Source organism: Thalassophryne amazonica, chromosome 17 (assembly GCF_902500255.1).
Source record: "Thalassophryne amazonica chromosome 17, fThaAma1.1, whole genome shotgun sequence".
NCBI classification, from domain to species: Eukaryota; Metazoa; Chordata; class Actinopteri; order Batrachoidiformes; family Batrachoididae; genus Thalassophryne; species Thalassophryne amazonica.
In genome coordinates, this window is record NC_047119.1 from 30,070,498 (window position 1) to 30,094,987 (window position 24,490).

A 24,490-nucleotide genomic window follows, 5' to 3' on the forward strand; every position below is an offset into this window, starting at 1 on the left:
AGACATCATATTTGTTACCCCACTCAGGGGGAGGAGGAGTAACAGGAAGACAGAGGACAGGAATGAGAGGATCAGTAGTAGCCAGTAAACCAGTATTGATCAGTATGTCTGGTATTTGTGTATTTATATTTGCAAACTGTTTTTCTTTTTACTTTAATTTTTGATACTCTGTGCACTTCTTACCCTGTGTGCTTCGATACAATGCTGCTGGAACCTCAATTTCCGGAGGGAGTCGCCTCAAGGGATTAATATCCATTGTTCTATCCATTGTTGCCACAATTGCTTTGAAAAGTTACTTTATTAGTTACTTTATACAGTTACTTCATTTGCAGCTTTATGCAATTACTTTATTAGGAGCTGCGAACATCGTGTAACTAATAAGTAATGTAACTAATAAGGTAACTAGTGATCTAACTTGGTTACTCTTAAGATTGTGTAATCAACAAAGTAACTAATACTTTACTGAGTACTCAATCTTAAAAATAACCAAGTTAGATTACTAATTACTTTATTAGTTACATTCAGCAGCTGATGGCAAGTTGTCCACAGCTGCTAATGAAGTAACTATAAAGTAACTATAAAATGTAATGGTAAAAAGTAACTAATAAAGTAACTTTTAAGAGTTACTGTGGCAACACTGGTTCTATCTAATGTAATCTAATCTAATCTCTAATTTACAATCAGGTCCATAAGTATTTGGACAGCCCCCCATACCATGTAGACTTTCAACTTTAACGCAAGAAGTTTTACAAATAAATAATAAATAAATAAAAATTTAAAAAATGCACGAACCGTAGGAATTACAGTGTTTAATGGTAATCACCACTTTTACATCCACTTTTTTCAGAATCAGAATAGCTTTTATTCGCCAAGTATCCACAAAATACAAAGAATTTGACTTCGGTTTGAGCTGCACTCTCTCTGTACGGCATGTACAAATATACACTAAACACTGAATAATTCACAGTGATAAAATGTGCAAGAAAATAAAATGTGCAATAAGAGAAAAAGAAAATAAAGAAAAGGACGTGAGAGACAGACAACAGACTGAACTTAAACTGTACATAAGGTAGAGTTCTGCAGACAAGTCAGGAGATGGATACAAGAACGAAAAGTTTTTATTTATTTTATTTTTAAGCTTATTTTAAAGCGCCTTGGGGCAACTGTTTGTTGTGATTTGGCGCTATATAAATAAAATTGATTGATTGATTGATTTTAACTCATTTAAATTACAGCCTGACGTGATAAGCGAAGCCCCGCCCTCCGGGAGTGAGTCGGCGCCAAACCCAGGGGCGTCATCATTACGACAGAAGAACACAGCGCGTGCAGGAACGACGTTAATGAGTTGTTGAAGGAGCCGCACGAGACGATCAGATAATCATGCCGTACACCAGCTTTGTAGCTGCACTTGTACGGGCAAACTTGGCCAATGTGAGAAAAATCCTCCTGGCATCTAGCGGCAGATACAGATCCTCAGTGGCATCCACCAAGACACAAGAAGTGGGAGAGAAAGAGGCGCAGATAGACGGCTGTCCCGTGGTGGAAACTGCGCCACTTGAGCTCATCAGCCAGAGCAAAAATGCCGCAAACACGCACGACATTAAAATCCACATCGACTTCGAAAATTCTCAGGAAGCCTACAGAAGTAAGAGCAATACGGAGCTGCTCCGAAGCCTGCTGGTCTTCAAGCTTTGTGCCGTAGACGTTCTGGTGGAAAAGAACAAAGAGGTGAGTCGTTAAATAATTCTCAATAAATAGCCAGGGCCGGACCAAGCCGGTTTGGGGCCCTAAGCAGAAATTCATAAGGGGGGGCTCAGCTACCCAAGAGTACCAGTTTAGTACAGTGCTCTTTACTCCAAGTTATTTCTGTTTGGAACAAGAAAAAAGGAACTGAACAAAAGTTTTTGAACATTGCAGTGTCTTTTTTTTTTTTTTTTTTTGTCAATTGTAGGATTTCCATATTTCTGAAAAACCTCATAATACTGGTGTTTAAAGTGTGAATCCACACGGGGAGAAACAATACTCAGAACATCAAGCATTTGGTGTGCATATACCTTTGTGTAGCGATAGGTTGCACTCAATAGTGTTTTTATTTCTAACCAATTCTCCAAACCTTAATTGGGCAGCACAGTCTCGTTTGAAGGCGGGCGCTAAAGGGCTAAAATATGCATATGATGTAATTTCGCTACTTCCAGGGACAAAAACACGGCATTTTCTCTTGAGTTTTTGGACAAATTACATGCGAACAAAGTGGAAATGCAAAGAAAAAGTGATGATGCGGTGGTAAAGTGGACATGTGCTGCGGTTTGTTTAAGACCCGGGGCACAAACATGTCACGGCGGTTTTACATGTGAGAACACAGCTACTCTGGTTAGCTGTGTATGCTAACACTTACCGACACAATGTCTTCCATTTGCCTTGTCTTCCCTTCTCCACTGGGAACTGAGGAAAAAAAAAAAACTTTTCGGGACTGCTTCGGTGATTGCAGCCGAAAACAAAACCCTACACCATTTTTCCATGTGAAGTTATGCTGTGTATATATTGTACAACAGTAGCAGCTGTCCCCATAAGTGGCCAAATCCCACGATATCATGCAGGGTTCAAACGAGACTGCGATGCCCTCTAGGCCATTGAACTGCAGATTTCCTTGTCACTAAATTGTAGCACTTGTTCTGGGCAGTTTGCGAACTGAAGTCTGTTTTTTGTTGTTGTTGTTGTTTCATTTTGTTTTTTTTATTTCCAAGTCTGACTACCATTTCCAGAAAGGCACTGTATGCATCCAGTGCCACTGGGCTTTAAATCTGAAGTCTCAGCTACCTTACAGCCTGGCAAATTATATATTTTTTTAATCTTAAACGGATTAGGGTTTAATTTTTGTGAAATGTATAAAAAGTTTAGAAAACCTCCACATTGGGACTTAAAATGGAAAAATAGGCAAGCAAAAATAACATTTAAGTGTGACATTTTACAGTGTGAAAAATTGTACAATCAGGAGACTTGCATTCAGCTTTGATGTTTGGCTCGTCCTTGTTTTATTTTGTTCTCAGGTGATTGAGCTGAGTAAGAAGTTGCTCGGTCAGTGGTTGTTCGAGAAGATGATGAAAATGACCTTCTATGGGCAGTTTGTGGCCGGTGAAGACCACCACGCCATCAAACCCTTAATTCAGAAGAATCAGGCTTTTGGTGTTGGGGCAGTTTTGGACTACAGCGTAGAAGAGGACCTGACACAAGAGGAGGCAGAGAATAAGGAAATGGAGTAAGTCGGGTTGCCATTTGCATGCCATTTAATAATAATCCATTTTATTTAGAAATGCCTTTCAAAACACCCAAGGACACTGTACAGGACAAATTAAAAAACAAAGATAAAGAAACAGAGAAGCATATGTAAAACTGGAGGCTGTAGAGTTGCGGTATGTGAGATCATGTGGTGTGTGTAGTCATGTGGCGTGTGGTCATGTGGCGTGTGTAGTCATGTGGAATGTGTGGTCAAGTGGTGTATGTGGTCGTGTGGCATGAGCAATCATGAGGAGCGTGTGGTCGTGAGGTATGTATGGTCATGCTGTATAAGATTGTCTGAACAGGTGAGTTTTGAGTTTGGATCTGAAGAGGAGAAGGGAGTCAGTGTTGCGGAGGTCAGGTGGGAGTGAATTCCAATTTAGTGTATGTCCAGAATGACTGCATTATCTGATTTGCAAATTTGCAAAAGTTAATTTTTTTTTTTCATGTAGTCATTATGGGGTTCTATGAGTAGAATTTTGAGGGTAAAAAAATGAATTTACTTTGTTTTGGAATAAGACTGCTATAACAAAATGTGGAAAAGTGAAGTGCTGAAGTGCTGTGAATACTTCCGGAATGCACGATACATGTTCACGACTGTGACTGGTGTGACAGGTTCAACCAAGTCTGTCTGTCAAATTTTTTCATTTAAATTTTTATGCTGTTTTACTATTCTGACTTAGATGCGCTTGCAGGGATATCTAGCTCTCCATTTGTCTGTCTGTCTGTCTGTCTGTCTGTCTGTCTGTCTGTCTGTCTGTCTGTCTGTCTAGTAGTGTTCAGAATAATAGTAGTGCTATGTGACTAAAAAGATTAATCCAGGTTTTGAGTATATTTCTTATTGTTACATGGGAAACAAGGTACCAGTAGATTCAGTAGATTCTCACAAATCCAACAAGACCAAGCATTCATGATATGCACACTCTTAAGGCTATGAAATTGGGCTATTAGTAAAAAAAGTAGAAAAGGGGGGGTTTCACAATAATAGTAGTGTGGCATTCAGTCAGTGAGTTCGTCAGTTTTGTGGAACAAACAGGTGTGAATCAGGTGTACCCTATGTAAGGATGAAGCCAGCACCTGTTGAATATGCTTTTCTCTTTGAAAGCCTGAGGAAAATGGGAAGTTCAAGACATTGTTCAGAAGAACAGTGTAGTTTGATTAAAAAGTTGATTGGAGAGGGGAAAACTTATATGGTTACAATTTGCCAAAGGACACATCAATTGGCCTAAAGAGAAATGGAGGAATATTTTGTGGACTGATGAGAGTAAAACTGTTCTTTTTGGGTCCAAGGGCCACAGACAGTTTGTGAGACGACCCCCAAACTCTGAATTCAAGCCACAGTTCACAGTGAAGACAGTGAAGCATGGTGGTGCAAGCATCATGATATGGGCATGTTTCTCCTACTATGGTGTTGGACCTATATATCGCATACCAGGTATCATGGATCAGTTTGGATATGTCAAAATACTTGAAGAGGTCATGTTGCCTTATGCTGAAGAGGATATGCCCTTGAAATGGGTGTTTCAACAAGACAATGACCCCAAGCACACTAGTAAACCAGCAAAATCTTGGTTCCAAACCAACTAAATTAATGCCTCGCAGATGTGAAGAAATCATGTAAAACTGTGGTTATACAACTAAATATGAGTTTAGTGATTCACAGGATTGCTAAAAAAGCAGTTTGAACGCAATAGTTTGGAGTTTGCAGCGTCAACAGCAGATGCTACTATTATTGTGAACACCCCCTTTTCTACTTTTTTTTTTTTTTTACTAATAGCCCAATTTCATAGCCTTAAGAGTGTGCATTGAGGCTTTTCAGGTTTCAAATCCCGCAAAATCTCGGAGAGGTCGCTGCGCTGCGAGATCTCAGTAACATTGAGAACTGCATTGATACGCTCTGATCACGCTTCACTTTAACCACTGCACACGGACAACACAATTAACATCGCAACATAAAACTATTTTTATATTGTGCCTAAAACTCTCATGAATATATTCTCTGGGTTTATAGATGTTACTGCGTTTGTTTTATGTAAACATGCGAGAATCACAGGCTGTCTCTCCATTATTTTCAATGGGAGCTGCTGTGAGCTACGCTCGCTTCCTGTTCATGTCGTTCTGGGGAAGAGTGAAGTTTGCTTTTTAACGTCTTGATTATTGTTCTTTACAACACTGTTTTCCTCTTTGTTTCAGACTAATATATATAATATGTCTGAAATTCGGTTTGCGCTTATTAAATTCCACACAGATTAAACGTAGCAGACACGGATTATTTGTTATAATTGTTTTAGCAAGTTTTCAGGGTATCATGCAGCATTCTCTTATTAATGTGATGAAAAGCATAAAAAAAATGACATTTTTGTAGTATATTTATTTACAGTTGTCATCGTGTGGATTCTCTGTTGTTTTGACTGCAGCGACTCTCTGGCATGCAAGGGATTATGGGATACGTGAAAACCCCGAATATCATGAATGCTTGGTCTTGTTGGATTTGTGAGAATCTACTGAATCTACTGGTACCTTGTTTCCCATGTAACAATAAGAAATATACTCAAAACGTGGATTAATCTTTTTAGTCACATAGCACTACTATTATTCTGAACACTACTATATATATATATATATATATATATATATATATATATATATATATATATATATATATATATATATATATATATATATATATATATATATATATATATATATATATATATATATATATATATATATATATATATATATATAAAGTTTATTGTGTTTTATCTCATATCTGGTTACAGACTGTACCATATCTTAATCAAACCCCGATTGTTATTTGTGTGTGACCTGTACTTCAGGAGGCTGTAATAAAATCCGAATGTGCTCTGTCCAGTATCAAAACAGTATCTCTCCCCTATTGGCTGGCTAGTACAGACCCCTCTCATCCAATTGGCTGAGCTTTTTTCTTTTTTTTTTCCCAGCCAGTGAAGGCAGGGGGTGTGTACCACACCAAACCTTGCTGAGCCTAGAGGGAAACAATATTCTGAAAAGAAAATAAGCTTTGGCATAAGATCATCGTGCACATTCTGAAAGAACATGTTTTTTAATCAACAATGTCCAGATTTGCACACAGTGCACAGTTTCTTTCCATTTGTTGCTGTTTAAATGAATTGAATGACGTCAGCGTGGCACGTGAATATTACTCATGCAATAAAAAGGTTTGGCCTTTCCTGAACACCAAAGACACAGTCTGCTGCAGCATGTTTCACACTAATCTTTGGTAGTCACTGGAGGAAAACCTGCTTATTTTAAATAATGAGAATAATGTTTTTGTAAAAACTTAATTTCACTCTGTGCAAGCGACGTAAACTGATGTCATGACCTGTGTACTGGGCTGACTAATTCATGACTTGGCTTGAAGGACATATACAAAAAAAAAAGGAGGGCAGACACATGCACATGCGTACACACACACACACACACACACACACACACACACACACACACACACACACACACACACACACACACACACAACAAATTTCAGTGGGCTGTAGTGGAATATTTTGTCAGAAACTGAAGTGTTGTGGGGGGAGTGCCTGTAATGCTCTGCATGAAAAATTTACCTTCTTGGATAACAAAAGGCTTTGCCAATGCCAGAGTAATCTCCATGTAGGTTTATTGAATTTTTGTGGCCTTGGGGTGGCAGGGGTGGGGGCCAAGTGGTTAAGTGAGCGTGTTTCCAAAGTGGAAGGCTCATCGTTCAAGGCCACCCCCGCCCATTCTCCATGTAATGTGGAGTTGCATCAAGGAAGGGTATCTGGCATAAAAACTTGGCAAGTCAACATGCAAATCCACCTCAGATCTGCTGTGGTGAGCTAGGTTGAAACAAGGGAGACTTTCTGGGGGCCTATATCGACTACGTCCGATGCACAGTCTAAAGTAATTGCGCATGCATTATAAATTGTATTATATTTTATTCATTTATTTCTATTTCTGTATTGTAGTTTCACAGTGATCCTCACAGTGAACATGTCAAGCTTACCTGCTGACTCCTGGATGCTTACTTATGGGCCTATTTAACTATCTGCCAAGCTAGAAAACTGCTGCATTCTAGTAAGGGCAGAATACTACTAGAGGAGTGATTCTGAATAAGGACTTTTTTTTCTCACCAAAATGGGTGCTGCACTCACTGCAAATATAGTGTCTGGCATAGCCCCAGAGTGCACCTTCCAAAATTTTCTGGAGGGGCATGTGCTCAGACCCTGACTACTAATTTTGGGTTTCAGCTTTTTTTTGTGTTTTTCATCACTTTCATCCCTGTGGCGAAGAAAGGGTTCTGTATTTGTAAAGTGTCAATGTGTGCCAGCAGGAGCAAAAGTCATCTAGCACAGCTCTTTGAGGTGCACAGGGGACTTTTGCCCCCCGACCTCTAATTGGAGAATGCGAGTATAGAAAATGAATGAATGATCCCTGCTGGATCTACTGTAACAACCCCTGTGAAAACAGGAGAATAGGAAAAAATATTTTTCAATGAGTGTTTTATTTGTTTCAGGTTGTACTTTGTGTTTTCAACTCCGTTTCATTTAGGTGAGTGAAGAGATTAAATGTGAGCACTAATGTGCATCCCTGTGTGTACAGGCATTGTGAACTCACCTTTGTAAAGTATATTTGAATATCGTACTGTGCAAATATCACAAAAACTCTGCACTTGAGTTTAGATCAGGTTTGTGTCACATTATGATGTAATCAGTACCTGCTGCCTCACGATAGCAATGTACCAGCGTGTCGCACAGTCACACCTCATCTTAAACCAACATGCCCTTGGTCACACAGTGAAATGTGAATGCACTTAAAAAAACATTGGTCGTAAACTTGCAATGTAAATGTACAGTAGCAACAGAGCAATGCAGTGTGTACAGTCATCAATTCACAACTTAAATTCAAAATGAACTGTGATACTGTGTGGGGAAAAAGGGGCCCCCAGCGTTTGTTTGGTTTTTATATGAAGGGAGGTGATGCTCTAGTGGTTAAGCTGTGGGGCTTGAGACCAAAGGATCCTTGGTTCAAATCCCAGCCTGACTGTTAATTTTAAAGTGTTTCTAGATTTTAATCCAATCTAGATTCTGCAACTTTTACATATCATTTTGTCTTATGCAGTTTGAGAATCTGAAAATTGGGAACTGTGCTTTTTGCACATACTGTGAAGAGCAATGTATGTTTTCTATATTGCCTGTGTTTTATAAATTATTAGAGCTATTGGCAAAATTCTGTTGTACTTACATTCATGGTTAATGTCCACCAGGTGGCAATATTGCTCCATTTCAAGAACTTTGACGCATGACGAAGACCAACCTGTTGCTTATAGTAGTAGCTATGCATCTCTCTCTGCAACCAAGTCTACCCCTTGGTACAAATAAAGTAACCTGAACAAGGCTTCACAAGCAACATAAGAACTTGTCTTTGTTTTATATTACTGTCAGTTGTGTGTACACTGAAAGATGCTAATATGGCCCAATATAGAAATATATCAGAATCCAAATTTTTAGAGTTGACTATGCAGTAGTTTTGGTTTACATTTGCAGACCTACTGACTCGATGACTGACTGATTTGCAGTGACATTATGTTTTGCTCTTCTTTTGATACTAACTGCCTTCTCTCTTTCAGGTCGTGTGTCTCTCAAGCAGAGAAGGAAAGTCCAGGTGCAAACTCTTCATTGTTTTTAAAATACTTTTCATGTATTTGATGTGGTGTTTGGTCTCCTTTGTTATCACTAACCACATACTTCGTTCATCCTGTGAAGAACTACTCTAGCAAGGCTTACAAGGCAGGATTACAGACTAATGCCTTCATGCAGCATGAATCTGATATGCATCTGCCAGAGTACTGTATGTTCAGTCCTCCTAGCATGCAGTGTTGCCTACATAGTACTATGTTATTTCTGGATGTTGTGAGGATGAGATATATAATTCATCCAATAATAATAATAATACGCCAGTCATCACAGGTGTCGCATTACCTGAATACCTTATAGAGTCTGTTCCGTCACGCTGTCTAACAGCCAGTAATCAGTGAATGGAGCTTTGTTTGTGGCACGTGTTATTTTCACACGAAAAGTAGCTAATTTAACCTTGTTTGATTCCCAGAAGCTGATCATCGAGAGAGGAAGTATAAGGCCCATCGTCAGTTTGGGGACAGGCGTGGGGGAGTGATCAGTGCCCGCACCTACTTCTATGCAGATGAGGCCAAATGTGACAATCAAATGGAAACGTTTATGAACTGTATTAATGCCTCAGGTGAGTGAAGATTGTGAATATGTTGCTCAGTGTTTTATGTTTAAAAAAAAAAAACTTTTGGGAAGTGACACTAGTATGGTTTCCTACTTGGATTAGAGTGTTGATGTAGTACTGTACAAACTCTAGAACAGGTATAAAGATTGGTCAGTTTTCAATAAAAATGTCAGGGATGAATTAATGTAAATGAAAAGGTTGGAGAGCAATTGCATAACACTTTTATGGTTCATGTGAAATTTCAGGAAGCGCTTCTGCAGATGGATTTTCTGCCATCAAGTTGACTGCACTGGGTCGCCCACAGTTCCTTGTAAGTTTAACTTTTGGGCTTTGAATTTAGGGATTTAGAGTAAATGTTTAATTAGTTTTTTTGTGACAGTACTACCAGCTGTCATGGCCATGCTATACTGTAACTCCTAAACTGGTAATCCACCATCTACAAAGGGAGAAAATTGGATTTTTGTGAGGTTTTTTTTATGCATCATATGAAATTGAAATCATAAACGTAGCAGCTTCTAAGCTGGTTTTGGGATTTCAGTGGTCTTGTTTAGACTGACAGTAACAGTCCAGTGGATGTGCATATCCGATTTAAATCCAATTCCATGCTGCAAGTCTGGACAGCAAAAGATACATGAAATGCTGTTTCAAGCCTCATTCATAGGTACTTTCAAATGCACTTCAAATCACATTTTTGCAAATCCATGTTCATCTGAACGCTCTGACTGAATTCCTCCACTGCATTACCTCACGGGGTGGAGCTTTACGTGGGGATAGTTGTTGAGGTATGTACACTTCCCCAACTGCGAGTCCCATTTCACTGACTATCTGTCTGCTGCCATCAGTGTCACACCGCTCCCGTCACTGCCGCTTGTTCCAAAAAAAGAAAATCTGTTCAACAGAAAATGTGTTGCAGGGATGTGCTGTCAAGTAACCATTGCGTAACTTGTACAGCTGGTGTATCAGAGTTGGTGTTGGGGGGTTGGGACAGCAGGATCCAGTTGCTTCTGTTACTGTCACTAGTTAAAAGTAATATATTTTCCAATCATTATTAGTCATTGGAAGGAGGTAGTGTATAAAATAAGAGCAACCAGTGTTATTTTTATCTGTGAGCACAGTTCATGTTCTGGTCTATCTCTTCATCTATATACACTGAACAAAATTATAAATGCGGCATGTTTGTTTTTGCTGCCATTTTTTATGAGCTGAATTCAAAGATCTAAAACATTTTCTGTATACACAAAAGACCAGATTTACTTTTGTGTTGCATCATCATCGGCAAGTGTGCTAAAAGGTTGGTGTCATACTTTTCTTTGACCTTTTTACCTTTTTGTTTTTGGAAGTGGCAGTAGTAATAGCAGCCATCTCTTCTTGAGGCAGTTTTAATCACACCCTCACAGTTCTCTGGAATCCGGGACAGGTGGGAGGTGATAGCTTTGTTGGTGAAGATGAAGTGTTCATTTCAGGCTCTGACTGAAACCGGTCCTGGGGTGGGTAATCGACTAGTTTATACTAGATGAATTAGCAAAAATCAGCCTTAATCAGTTTTGTGTCATGGCTTAGGTTCCTCACATAAAAATGAAACGTAAATGTCTTCTTGTAATGAGGAAAATGTGTGATCTTGTACAGATTTAACACTTGTGTGACCGCCGTTGAAGAATTGTGCTGTAACTTGATAGTTGATGCTTTGTTGTGTCTGCACAGCTCCAGTTTTCTGAAGTCCTGGTGAAATGGAGGCGCTTCTTTAACTTCTTCGCGGCACAACAGGGAAAAGCTGAAATGATGGTTTTGGAACAAAAACTGGAACTGGAACAGTTGAAGGTGTGTGGAGACTTAAGCAAAGTCACATGCAGGATCAGGCAGAAAAAATGCACCAAGAGTTTCTTTGTGTCAGATAAAAAAAAAACCAACAAAACATTAGATGTGTGTGTATAAGCAATGTGGAGTTGCCTCTGGAGTTTCTGCACATTTTATAGACGTGCTGTATTTTTAATAAATGCAGGAGAGTCTCACTGAAATGGGTGTGGGAGCCAAGAATGACATTGATAACTGGTTTACTGGAGAGAAGCTGGGCTTGTCAGGGTAAGTACAGAGTTGGTATGCCAAGAATGAATTTTAATGACTACCCAAATGGTGCTTCTACAACAGGAAGTGCTGAAGAACAGAAACCATCTGCACATCTAGTAAACAAATAATGAATGTTTTGTGATTCTTTCAATGAAAGGAATACTTCATGAAGTTAAGCATACGAGGTCTATTAGAAAAGTATCGGACCTTTTTTATTTTTTCAAAAACCATAGGGATTTGGATCACGTGTGATTGCATCAGCCAAGCTTGAACCTTCGTGCGCATGCGTGAGTTTTTTCACGCCTGTCGGTTGCGTCATTTGCCTGTGAGCAGGCTTTGTGTGAGCAGTGGTCCACCCCTCTCGTCAGATTTTTATTGCGAATAAATGAACGATTTGGAGCTTTGCTGCATCAATTTTTTCCAGAAACTGAGAGACCTCCAGGTGGACACCATTCGGAAAATTCTGTTGGCTTTCAGTTGACGATTTTATGGGAATTACACAGATTAAGGAGTGCTCCAGCCGGTTTAAAGACTGCCCACAGCTGCTGAGAGTGCGCTGCGCTCCGAGCGCCGATTGACAGGCTGAATCAACCAGATCATTTCCAACGTGAAGGCTTTGTTGATCCGGGATGTCGTCTGACTTACACAAAAATGGCAGGAGACGTGGACATCAGTACTTTTTCTGCACATTCCACTGTTACAGGAGTTTTTTTCATGGAAAGAAAAGCAGACGGATGCGTCACCGTGCCGTTCATGGCGCGGCACAAAACCACCTCCATGTTGGTCTCGCAGGACGGCTTTGAGATGGCTTTCAGACGGCTGTCGGTGGGTTTTCAGTCGTGTGACTAACCGAGAAATTGTGGATGAGCCTGGACATGCCAGATCATGTCCCCTGAGGCTTCATCACGGTGTTCATATAGTAGGAAAATTGCACATGAAAAAGCCCTATTGCACCGTAAATGATCACAATGGAAAATGGTACGAATAATCCATGTCACGTGACATACAAGCCACCAGTTAAATGACAAGGATCCACTCAGCCATTATATATAATACTGACCAATCTCATGTTACTGTCTGGGAATGATCCAATCTCAATTATATGTCACTGAACAAGTTTATAAGTTAACCCTCAACAGGACTGTGCCAGGAACTGGCACATATATATAATATATAATTTTAATTGTCATTTTCCAGGACAATAGATCTGCTGGACTGGAACAGCTTAATAAACGACACAACAAAAATCTCCAGCCTGCTTATGGTGCCAAACCTTGAGGTGAGTCATGAAAATATTCAGTCTGAAAGTGACTGAGGATTCTGTGAAATTGATTTCTGGGCTGTGGTGATACTTTGGACTGTGTCAATACATCAGTAAGACCCCAGGATGTAATTTAAATGTCTCATAATTCATGCAATCTATCATGTACTTTAGATTTCAGAGAAATAAAATCAAAAGGCAATATTAAATTGAAAAATTTAGAATGGGATTCTGCTGTTAACAATTTAAACTCATATCTTACAAAATTAGTGAATCAATAAAATGTTTTTAAAAAAAGTGATAAAATATGAATGAATACTATATTAAAGATACCTAGTTTATGACTTTCAGTATTTACAAATTTGCGTTTTTTGTATTTTAAGAAAGTTTGTTCAGAATCGGCTACTTATCACAAATTGACTCTTATTTTGTTAACTTTTCATGAATTTTTTTTTTTTTCTCATACGGTCTGTGGTCAGTGCATTTTCCTGTAGAAGCCGAGCGTCCGTTCACTTCAATGAAACTGCCTGGAAAGGTTTTTTCATTGCCATGAAATGTGACCGTCATTGGATAAAGCCACAATTTTGTCCCGCCCCGGACGCTGAGTGTCTCTGGGGGTTAATGGAGCTGTAGGCCTGGATGTTGGAGTTATGCACAATGATTGGATGATTAGTCGAAAGGCTGAATCCCGTTTTGATTGACAGCTATAGGAATGTGAGAATTAATTTGCACATTTTTCCGTATTTATACATTTTTAAATTTATGCCAAAGTTTTTTGCGTGCACTATGAATTAGTCTGTTTTAAAGGCGCACAGAGAAGCTCACTGGATTAGCTGTTATGTGAGAAGATCTCTGTGAGTAACTCTTTCGTTCTTCAGTAAGTGTTTAAAAGTTGTCGTACGTTAATGTCCCAGTTCACAACACAACATCAAAGTATAAATGATTATAAGTTTATCCGGGCATATGTGGTAATAATTAGTGGTTGCTGATGTATTTTATTCATGAAAATTGGTGATGGAGAAACTGAAGCGTTTTGAACCACTGAATCAATATGAAGCAATGGTTCAGTATTTTGAAGCTTTTGATATAATTAGATATGGTGACATCTGCTGGCCAATCTTTAAAATAGCATTTGTGTGGAACAATGTCTTCAAACGGTCAGGCTCTGTTATGTATGTTTAATAATAAAGGTTCTATGTGCTTTTTGAAATTTTTGATATTTTTGTTTAAAAACCATTCATAATATACTTGTAAAAGTAAGTCCCTTCAGCTGCTCCCTTGTTTTCACTCTGGGTCGCCACAGCAGATCCAAGGTGGACCTGCATGTTGATTCTAGCACAAGTTTTATGCCGGATACCATTCCTGACACAACTCCACATTACATGGAGAAATGTGGCAGGGATGGGGTTTGAACTGGGAACCTTCCGCACTGAAACCAAGCACAGTAACCACTTGGTAATTGTGCTATCATAAAATACTGTATGTAATAGAGATATAAATTGTGAAATGATTGTGCAATTAGGAATTGTTATGACCATTTTACATATTTGAATTTCCATGTAAATAAAATGACAAATTTTATGATATAAACCGATAATGAGCTTCCCCTTTTTGACAGAACAGTAGCCACCACTGATTGTGAGGTCATCTTTCCTTACATATCATATGCATATATTTTTTTCTGTTGGGTCTCCCCACCCCCAGTTAATTCTCATTATAATCATGAAGTCCTGCATAGGCCTTCAGGCATGTTGGTGCTCATCGCTAGATTCTATAGCTTGAAGCAGATGAGTGTCTATGACTCTCACTGGATCAGACGCTGGTCTGACACAGGTTAATGCCATTCTCAAGGCTGGTACACATTTTATAGTTGGGTAACATCTAACATTGAGGTGGAAGGCTTTCAACAGGTTCCAGACCCGACTGTGCATAGCTTCAGGTTACCTGGCCCCTGTCACCATGCCCGGGAAGGTTTTGGCATCCGGCTCGAAGGACCAATCTAAAAAAAAAAAAAGTAACCGTCCTGACAGCGGCGGAGAAAAATGGAAGACAGACATCTTGCTTCAATTTGAAGTCTTTATTACTGTGGGACTGCAACCACTGAAGCACATTAGCAAAACCTCAGCTAATATACAGCCTGAATCACATGGGGGAGTTACCTAGCAACAGTTTTACCAGTCATAACCCTCATGTCTCCAACACGGCTGCCGGACTTATCTAACGCATGGTTGGCCAGGAAAAACATATTTTTCTCAAATGGGAGAGAGTGGCCTTCTCTTATCTTATTCCCTGAGAAGAGCTGTCTTTTGTATTTTCACATGAAAAACCCTCAGCATTAAGTGATCACACGTAAATGTAAAGTTAGCACAATATATATTCAGCATACATGATATCAATTAAAAGAAAAACTCCACATTCTTCCATCATGATAATAATGAGAAATAATAAAACACAAGAACTTTTCCAACAGGATTCAATCCCAGGTCTACATATTGGCAGGACACCTGCTCCACTCTGATCATTAAGACTTTTTTGAAAGGAAATGCAAAATGCTTTACTGTTTTTTGTGTTGCTGTGTAGACAGGCCACCTGGAGCCTTTACTGAAAAAGTTTACAGCTGAGGAGGAAAAACAGATGAAGAGAATGCTGCAGAGGATGGACATTCTAGCAAAGGTAAAAATAAATACCTACAGCAATATTAAAGGTTGTCAAATATGTGTTGATCTTACGAGGTCTGTTAGAAAAGTATCCGACCTTATTATTTTTTTCAAAAACCATATGGATTTGAATCACGTGTGATTGCGTCAGCCAAGCTTGAACCTTCGTGCGCATGCGTGAGTTTCACGCCTGTCGGTTGCTTCATTCGCCTGTGAGCAGGCTTTGAGTTAGGTGTGGTCTACCCCTCTCGTCTATTTTTTATTGCGAATAAATGTCTGAACGATTTGGATCTTTGCTGCATCAATTTTTTTCCAGAAACTGTAAGAGACCTCCAGGTGGACACCGTTCGAAAAATTTATATGGCTTTCAGGGACGATTTTATGGGGATTAAACACATTAAGAGGTGTTACTGCCCCTTTAAGGACAGCCCACAACTGCTGAGAGCGCGGCACACTCCCAGCCCCCATCGACAGGCTGACACCCTGCACAGACAACCAGATCATTTCCAATGTGAAAGCTTTGTTGATCTGGGACCTCGTCTGACTTTCACAAAAAGGCAGAAGATGTGGACATCAGCACTTTTTCCGGCACATTCCACGGTTACAGGAGTTTTTTTTTTTCATGGAAAAAGAAGCCGAGGGACGCGCCACGGAGCCGTTCATTACGCGGGACAAAACCACCTCGGTGTTGGTCTCACAGGACGGCTTAAAGATGGATTTCAGACGGATTCCGGTTGCTTTCCAGTTGTGTGAATATCCGATTGTGCATGAGCTGAACATGCCAGAGCATGTCCTGTGAGGCTTCATCACAGCGTTTCTTTTCGCCATGCAGCTCCGCCGCGACGCGCGGAATTCCTCCGCCTTTGTTCCTCTTTCCATGACAAAAACTCCTGTAACAGTGAAATGTGCCGTTCATTTCTAAACTGGACGCTGTCTTGATCAGGTATGTCCTCTGACTAGCACAGGAATTGTGAAAAGACGTGGACATCAGCACTTTTTCCGGCACATTCCACCGTTACAGGAGTTTTTTTTTTTTTTCATGGAAAAAGAAGCCGAGGGATGCGCCACCATGCCGCTCTTGACGCGGCACAAAACCACCTCGGTGTTGGTCTCAGGACGGCTTTCAGGTGGCTTTCAGACGGATTCCGGTTGCTTTTCTGTCGTGTGAATATCCAAGAAATTGAGCTTGAGCTGGACAAGCCCCAACATGTCCTGTGAGGCTTCATCACGGCGTTTCTTTGCGCCGAGCGGCTGCACCATGATGCGCCGAACTCCTCCGCACGTCTGTCTGAATGTGCCGGAAAAAGTGCTGATGTCCACGTCTTTTCACAATTCCTGTGCTAGTCAGAGGACATACCGGATCAAAACAGTGTCCAGTTTAGAAATGAACGGCACATTTCACTGTTACAGGAGTTTTTGTCATGGAAAGAGGAACAAAGGCGGAGGAATTCCGCGCGTTGCGGCGGAGCTGCATGGCGAAAAGAAACGCTGTGATGAAGCCTCACAGGACATGTTCTGGCATGTCCAGCTCATGCACAATCACAATCGGATATTCACACGACTGGAAAGCAACCGGAATCCGTCTGAAATCCACCTTTAAGCTGTCCTGTGAGACCAACACCGAGGTGGTTTTGTCCCGCGTAATGAACGGCTCTGTGGCGTGTCCCTCGGCTTCTTTTTCCATGAAAAAAAAACTCCTGTAACGGTGGAATGTGCCGGAAAAAGTGCTGATGTCCACATCTTGTGCCTTTTTGTGAAAGTCAGACGAGGTCCCGGATCAACAAAGCTTTCACGTTGGAAATGATCTGGTTGTTTGTGCGGGGTGTCAGCCTGTCCATCGCTGCGCTCTCAGCAGTTGTGGGCCGTCCTTAAAGGGGCAGTAACACTCCTTAATCTGTTTAATCCCCATAAAATCGTCCCTGAAAGCCATATTAATTTTTCGAACGGTGTCCACCTGGAGGTCTCTTACAGTTTCTGGAAAAAAATTGATGCAGCAAAGATCCAAATCGTTCAGACATTTATTCACAATAAAAAATAGACGAGAGGGGTGGACCACACCTCACTCAAAGCCTGCTCACAGGCGAATGAAGCAACCGACAGGCATGAAAAAACTCACGCATGCCCACGAGGGTTCAAGCTTGGCTGACGCAATCACACGTGATTCAAATCCATATGGTTTTTGCAAAAAATAATAAGGTCGGATACTTTTCTAACAGACCTTGTATTTAATTAAAAACTGTAAATTGTCTGTGCTTCAGCATGCCTTGGAGAAAGGAGTAAGGCTCATGATAGATGCTGAGCAGACGTACTTCCAGCCAGCTATCAGTAGACTGACAATGGAAATGCAGAGGAAATTCAACAGGGAAAAGCCCATCATTTTCAACACTTACCAGTGTTACCTTAAGGTGAGATTGGACTTCTTCAATGTGGTTAATTATGACTATTTGTACTGTAACATTTACCAGGTTTATTTATTTATTTATTTATTTTTTATGGGGGGTGGGAGAATGCTGATTTACCCGTGTAACTATGGGGTATTATTCTGTCTGTGTTGTAATATTCTTAGGAAGCTTATGACAATGTAACTGCGGATATTGAGTTATCACGACGGGAAGGCTGGTACTTTGGTGCCAAACTGGTTCGTGGTGCCTACATGTACCAAGAAAGAGCCAGGGCCAAAGAGATTGGCTACGAAGACCCAATAAATCCGGACTATGAGGCCACCAACAGGATGTATCATAAGTATGTCTTGAACTATTATTAAAACGCTTTGTATTTTCCCATTAGAAAGTTCTACAAAAAAAAACCCCTGTCTCATTTATTTTTATGTAGATGTTTGGAGTATGTGCTGGAGGAGATTGAACACAGCAGAAAGGCTAATGTCATGGTTGCATCCCACAATGAGGACACAATAAAATTTACACTAGAAAAGTGAGTAGTTGAATTAATACCAAAATTTTGACATTTGACCCCATTGACTTTTGCTCTGATTGTCCATTGACAAATTTGATCTAACCTGCACAATTGCAGGATCCATCTCCACATGTGTGCACAATGTTGTTGATGTTTGAGTGAAAAATTTAAAATTTTTGCTTTTTACCCCAGTGAACTTGAATTTTGTCACCAGAAACCCTTTAAATGCATTTTTTTGGGTCGTCCTTCAACCACATACCAATTATGGTAGAAATCTACCAAAGCACCTGGGAGAAGTAGGGGGACAAATGGACAAATGTTTCGGAAATCATAGTATGACATTCTTTATCAACTTATCAATGGCTGTGTGAAATTCACACAAAGCTCCAGTCCAGGGGCCCCATGTACAAAGACTGCGTACGCACAAAAATGCGGTGTGCTAACGTTCAGATAAGCTATGTGGAAATTAATCGATACGAGTCAGTATCTAGATACAACTGTGTGCGATGAATCGATTAATTCAACGTGCATCAATTCACATTGACGGGTGAAATTGTGATGCATCACTCACTGTCTGCTTGCATCCCCCCCCCCGAGGCATATTGAACGCACCATCACTACTCCATGTTTTGTTTTGAACATGGACAGAAGCCAGAAAACACATTTCTACCGCAATGAGAACAGCTGCAAGCAGTCGGAAGAGTTTTTTTCTGTTTCATGTTTATTCTGTTTGACAGGGTACTAAATAAACTATCCTTGTGTGTCTCCACGTAATTTCCATCATCTGTAGCTCACACTCTGTATAATTTCTTTTCTGTGTTCATGATCTGACAGAAAGGGGAAACCCAGCTGCCAGGGCCTATTTACATGAATATGCATATTTAAATAGGGCCATGGAAAGGGAGGGGTTTGGTGCATCTGCGCTCAATTCCATGTTGATTGGGATGTACAAACGGAATGTGCTTGAAACCATGCGTACACACACTTTGATACGTCTGGATATTTTTGTGTGTACGACAGTTTCTGGGATTTAGTGTACACCATATTTCAGTAGGAAATCCACGTAAGTCTTTGTACATGAGGCCCCAGCTCTCACTACACAGATATCTTATCATTTTTCCTCTTTTTTAATTTTTTTTTTTAGGATGAATGAGATGGGCCTTTCACCCATGGAAAACAAAGTTTACTTTGGACAACTGCTGGGCATGTGTGACCAGATTAGTTTTCCATTAGGTATGTCACTCTGTACTCAGTTACGAAAAGTAAACTTGTGGAATTACACCATGTGTTATGAATCATGCACACGTCAGGTTCACTCGCTCTGACTGCCACTGACGTCAGAGACTGTTCAAGCTACAGAGAACAGTTCACTTTAAAACAAACTGTTCCAACCGCTCAGGGTTCCACTCTTACGAAAACAATCCCAAATATTAGGTCTGTGTCCCAAATATAATATCTAGGGTAAGTAATATTTATATAGCACCTTTCACAGACAAGGAAAGTCACAAGGTGCTTCACACACAGACACACACAGATAAAAATTCTGAGAATAAAATGCAATGTTCATCACAATAAAATAACTGAGAGACACACAGTGGTCATAAAACAGCCCTCTCACTACTAAGGTTTGAACGCCTGGCGAAACAGATGGGTTTTAAGTTTGCTCTTAAAAACATTGACAGAGTCCAGTGAATGAAGAGACAAAGGGAGATCATTCCAGAGCCTTGGCACAATGGCCTGGAAAGAGCGATCTCCTCGGGTCTTAAAGTGGGTAGGAGAGACCCTCAGAAGGCTCTGATCCACTGACGTCAGGCTCCGAGCGGGAGCGTAGGGACATAACGGGTCACTAATGTAGGAGGGAACCTGGCCATGCAAAGCTCTAAAGGTCAACACTAGGATCTTAAAATGGAAACGCAACGACAGTGGGAGCCAATGAAGAGACTTTAAAATAGGAGAGATATAAGTCCTTCTGCTGGAGTGAGACAGCAGCTTTGCTGCAGAATTTTGGACCTGCTGCAGACGGGAAAGCTCCTTTTTGTTCTGACAGGAAGCAAAAAAAAGAAAAAAGACCAATAAATTTTTTAATAAATTAATCTGATTTACGGTTTTATAAATGAACCAATTTTAATGAATCTTGGTGAATAGGCCTGATTTTACTTAGTGATATCATTATATTTTGAGTTGAAACGGCATAACATGGTGGAAATATACTGTATTTCAACAAAAAAAAACTTTGCAACTCTGGTTATGGTTTATTATTATGCTCCATGGGATTGTCTAATAAAATGTTTCATGCCAGTAAGAGAGCTCTGAATCCTGACTTGATTTTTGTCCATGTCATTTTTCCCCTCCTCTTTAAATAATTGTGTAATATTGATTTAAGCATCAGTTGTGGTGGAAATTGGTGCAATAATTCACTGCAGATGAAGAGCAGTGATTAATACTGTACCAATTTAAAGGATTTTTAATACTAAGCACCATAAAATGTAGTTTGACTTTTACAAATCACTAAATTCTAGCATCTAAAATCGAACTATAGTCTGGCATTCATTCTAGGGCATGTGAAAGTGTTGTTTTCAGCCCCATCTGTCTGTCTGTACTGTGAACATAATAACTCGGAGTCTTGATCTGATTTGAATCAAACCTGGTAGAATGATTGAGCATTGATTTTGGTTAAGAGTCAAACTTGCATGCCAAGGACAAGTTTGGGTGCAGTGTTTATATATAGGGCATAGTTCCCAGATATTCTGGACTGTATGTCAAATGGGAGTATTAGTCGCATCTGTCCAAAAATGTATCATGAAGAGGGGGGAAAAAAAAACGTCACACCTTTCTATAAGTTGCATTTATTTTTTAAATAGGGTGCTACTACTTCATGCAGCAAGAAACAAATATAATATTTCAGAGCGAATGTATTCAAACAATGTTAAATAATATCAATCTTTACACACAAGCCACTTTCAGTTGAACAATTTGTCTGAAAATTTGATACATTCACTCTAACAAGTTGTTCTTTCACCATATTACTTGATTTCATACTGATCAGACTTTTTTGAACATACTCAACGGAGTATATATATAGGACATGAATAGCATAGTTAGTAATTCAAACTGTATTTCATTAATATTAAATACAGAAAAATTTATATTAATATTAGAGTTGTTGGTTATCAGAGTGAAAATTACCCCAATGACTTTGACCTTTGCCAAAATTAATTCTTTAAGAATGATCTCCTGACCAACCTTCATCCACAGTCCACGTTTGGTGGAAGTCAGGCAAATTACTTGGGAGGAATAGGGGAATAAACAGACAAAGGTTTCTCAAATTAGAGTATAATCCAGTTTCAGATCCGTACCATACCTAATCAATTTCCCCTTGATCTGGGAACTATCTCTGACCAAAATTTAATCCTAGGACGACATGATTTTTGAAATGTAACATCTACTCAGAACAGGTAACAGTAGCAACTGTAACATTTGCAGACTGAAAACAAAGTTGATTTTATCTGGATGTTCAAAGATATTTTTATATAATCGTGCATCTGCTTATCTGCTTGCTGTCATATTTACATGCATGACATTTGGTTTTATTTTACACCATTTTCAAAACCATTTGTGTGTTTAAAACAGGTCAAGCAGGATTCCCAGTCTACAAGTATGTTCCGTACGGCCCAGTCAATGAGGTCATTCCCTACCTGTCTCGCCGTGCTCAAGAGAACCGCGGCTTCGTGAAGGGAACCCAGAGAGAGCGCCGCCTGCTGTGGAAGGAGCTGAAACGCAGAGTCCTCTGTGGTCAGATTTTTTATAACCCTGTATACTGAGTCACAAGAGAACACAGTCAATACTGAATGTCTGAAAGCGTTCCATATCACTGGTCCTGTTACATGCACACTAAAAACTCTGATCATTATCTGATTAGTGGAGTTATCTGATTCAAGTGGTCATATGAACAGCTAAATACGATATGCTTTATCAGATACTCATTATGAAAAATTGGATTACCACAGATTTCTCCCCAGTAGTCAGATTTCTTCGGTACATGTTTGACATCTGTGCATATGTAAAAGCAGTTGCCACTCACATTTCCAGAGGTACAGTAGGATGCACTGTTGTTTTGTGGGGGCTCATAACATCCTTCATGAGATCACAAACTTCTGATAGTCCGTTGTGAGTCCAAAAAAGTGTGACGAGGCACAAGGGTGCTTCATCATCTCTTGTGTGGTGTTTCAGCTTCCTAAAGAGCAAATTTCTTGGTGATCTGTGTGATTTGTATGTATGCACATCTAATCTAATATATAAAGCTGACTGTGTGTGTGTGCGTGTGCACGCTTGCATTTGCTGTGCACAGCCACAGTAATTAAGCAGTTGACATCAAACTTGCTATGGTGACTGGTGTCACCAAGAGAGAGGTCACTGGGGCCCTTAGGTTGAAAGCGTACATACATGAACACACACATGGTCAGCCTTATATATTAGATCACAACCTGCTCACTGGAGCGCATTTTTTCGCAGTTTACGTGGTACTCAGGTCAGGTAGCAAGCATCACACTTTACTTACTACTTCGTAGCGGCTGGCTAGGGTGCACTTTAGTTACAATACAAATGGGCCAGTGCACGCCGCGTGCCAGTTAAGGCGGACTTTTTTTTAAAAATTTTATTAAAATGCCCCTGCTGTGTACGGCATGCCAGAGCACTGCAGTGATATGACATGCTAACGCCTTTTATCATCACATTAAATAAGACCAGAGACATCTTAAATGATCCATTAGGATGTTTCACTGCAAAAAACAGATTTTTCCAGGTGTTTGTAATAAAATACTCCAAACAGACACAAAAGTGAGTGACTCCTTTCCAGTCGGAGACTACGAGAGGAGTCATTGATGGGCAGTGCCACTGTCAATCAAAGCAACCACGGCCACAGTTATACAGAATTCTATTAATTAAAATCTCTTAAACTAAGAAGTTTGAAAAACAGTTGCCACGGAGGCTGAAACTATCCATGTTTTTTGACCAGACTGTAAACATGTCTCTTTTTTTTTTTCTCCTCTGTAGTTGGATGTTTTGAAATGGGCCTCTATGGGAATGTGCTCCCTTTTGGAGCCAACCTCAAGCGGCCAGTCAAGGAACTGCACTTTCTTGTTGGGTCAAAATGCGACCTCGAGTGTTGCCGTTTGGTTTTAAGACTGTCAAGGGGGTCTACTTTCATGTGTGGGTTTTGTATTATCTTTGTATTCATGTTTGCATTTTTTTCTTTATGTTCAGGTTTTGTTTTGCTTTGTGTTTTTCTTACTGCACGCTCTTGTTTTGTGTCTGGGGTTGGGTGTATCTTATCCCTTCTGTTTGTCACGCCTGTCTCTGTTTTCCCTCCTGTCTTTGTCTTTGCTACCAGCCTTTTTTCACAGTTCTTATCCTTGCCACGCTGTGCTATCAGACCTTTTTGCCTGCTTTTGACCTTGAGTAAGTCTCATGATATGGATACTGCTGCTGATTTTGGCTTGCCTTTCTGTGTACCTACCTTTACCAGTTTTTTTTTTGTTTTTGTTTTTTTTTTTTTCAGCAAATCCTTTTTCTCACTCCACGCCTCTGTGTGAGTCTCGTATTTGTGTCCAGCCTTTTTGGGTCCAAGTTCCTGACAAAGACAGGGAAAATGTTATTTCATTGCTTGTAGAATTGGCACATACTGATGGTATCACTGTCGGACATGATAAAGTGGTATTCTGATATCTGCTCTTTGACAGTAATCTATTTAATAAAGCCAAAGCTTAATAAATTAAACTATATATTTACATACATGCTGCTCCTACAATGACATTTGCTCTAAATATCAGTAAAATGTGTGACAATAAATCAGAATTAAGGACCTAATGCACTTACTACAATCTAAAGAGAGATCTTTAATATCAAAAACATTAATCCTGGGTTATCTATGATATGCAACATGGAATTATTTTGTGTAGAAGCTCAGAAATGTATATTTTTAGCACTTCTCTATAGTTTTTTGTTTTTTAACCTGCCAAGTGTATCTAGAGTATGTGTTACCTTTTGT

At 39.8% G+C, this 24,490-nt stretch overlaps 1 protein-coding gene across 2 annotated transcripts; it reads left to right on the top strand.

The window, feature by feature from the left end:
* The first annotated feature begins 1,317 nt into the window (after positions 1–1,317).
* prodha (proline dehydrogenase (oxidase) 1a) lies at positions 1,318–23,409 on the top strand. 2 transcript variants are annotated; one of them, XM_034192947.1, is made up of 14 exons: positions 1,318–1,728; positions 3,048–3,256; positions 8,927–8,961; positions 9,406–9,555; positions 9,795–9,859; positions 11,251–11,367; positions 11,549–11,628; positions 12,811–12,892; positions 15,455–15,547; positions 17,790–17,936; positions 18,098–18,273; positions 18,364–18,462; positions 19,589–19,677; positions 22,075–23,409. In XM_034192947.1, the coding sequence occupies exons 1-14, from the start codon at positions 1,381–1,383 to the stop codon at positions 22,263–22,265; spliced, it is 1,881 nt and encodes a 626-aa protein (XP_034048838.1). In that variant the 5' UTR covers positions 1,318–1,380; the 3' UTR covers positions 22,266–23,409. The 2 variants fall into 2 exon arrangements, with proteins under 2 accessions (XP_034048838.1, XP_034048839.1); XM_034192948.1 differs by having other exon boundaries at positions 9,409–9,555.
* The last annotated feature ends 1,081 nt before the right edge of the window (positions 23,410–24,490 follow it).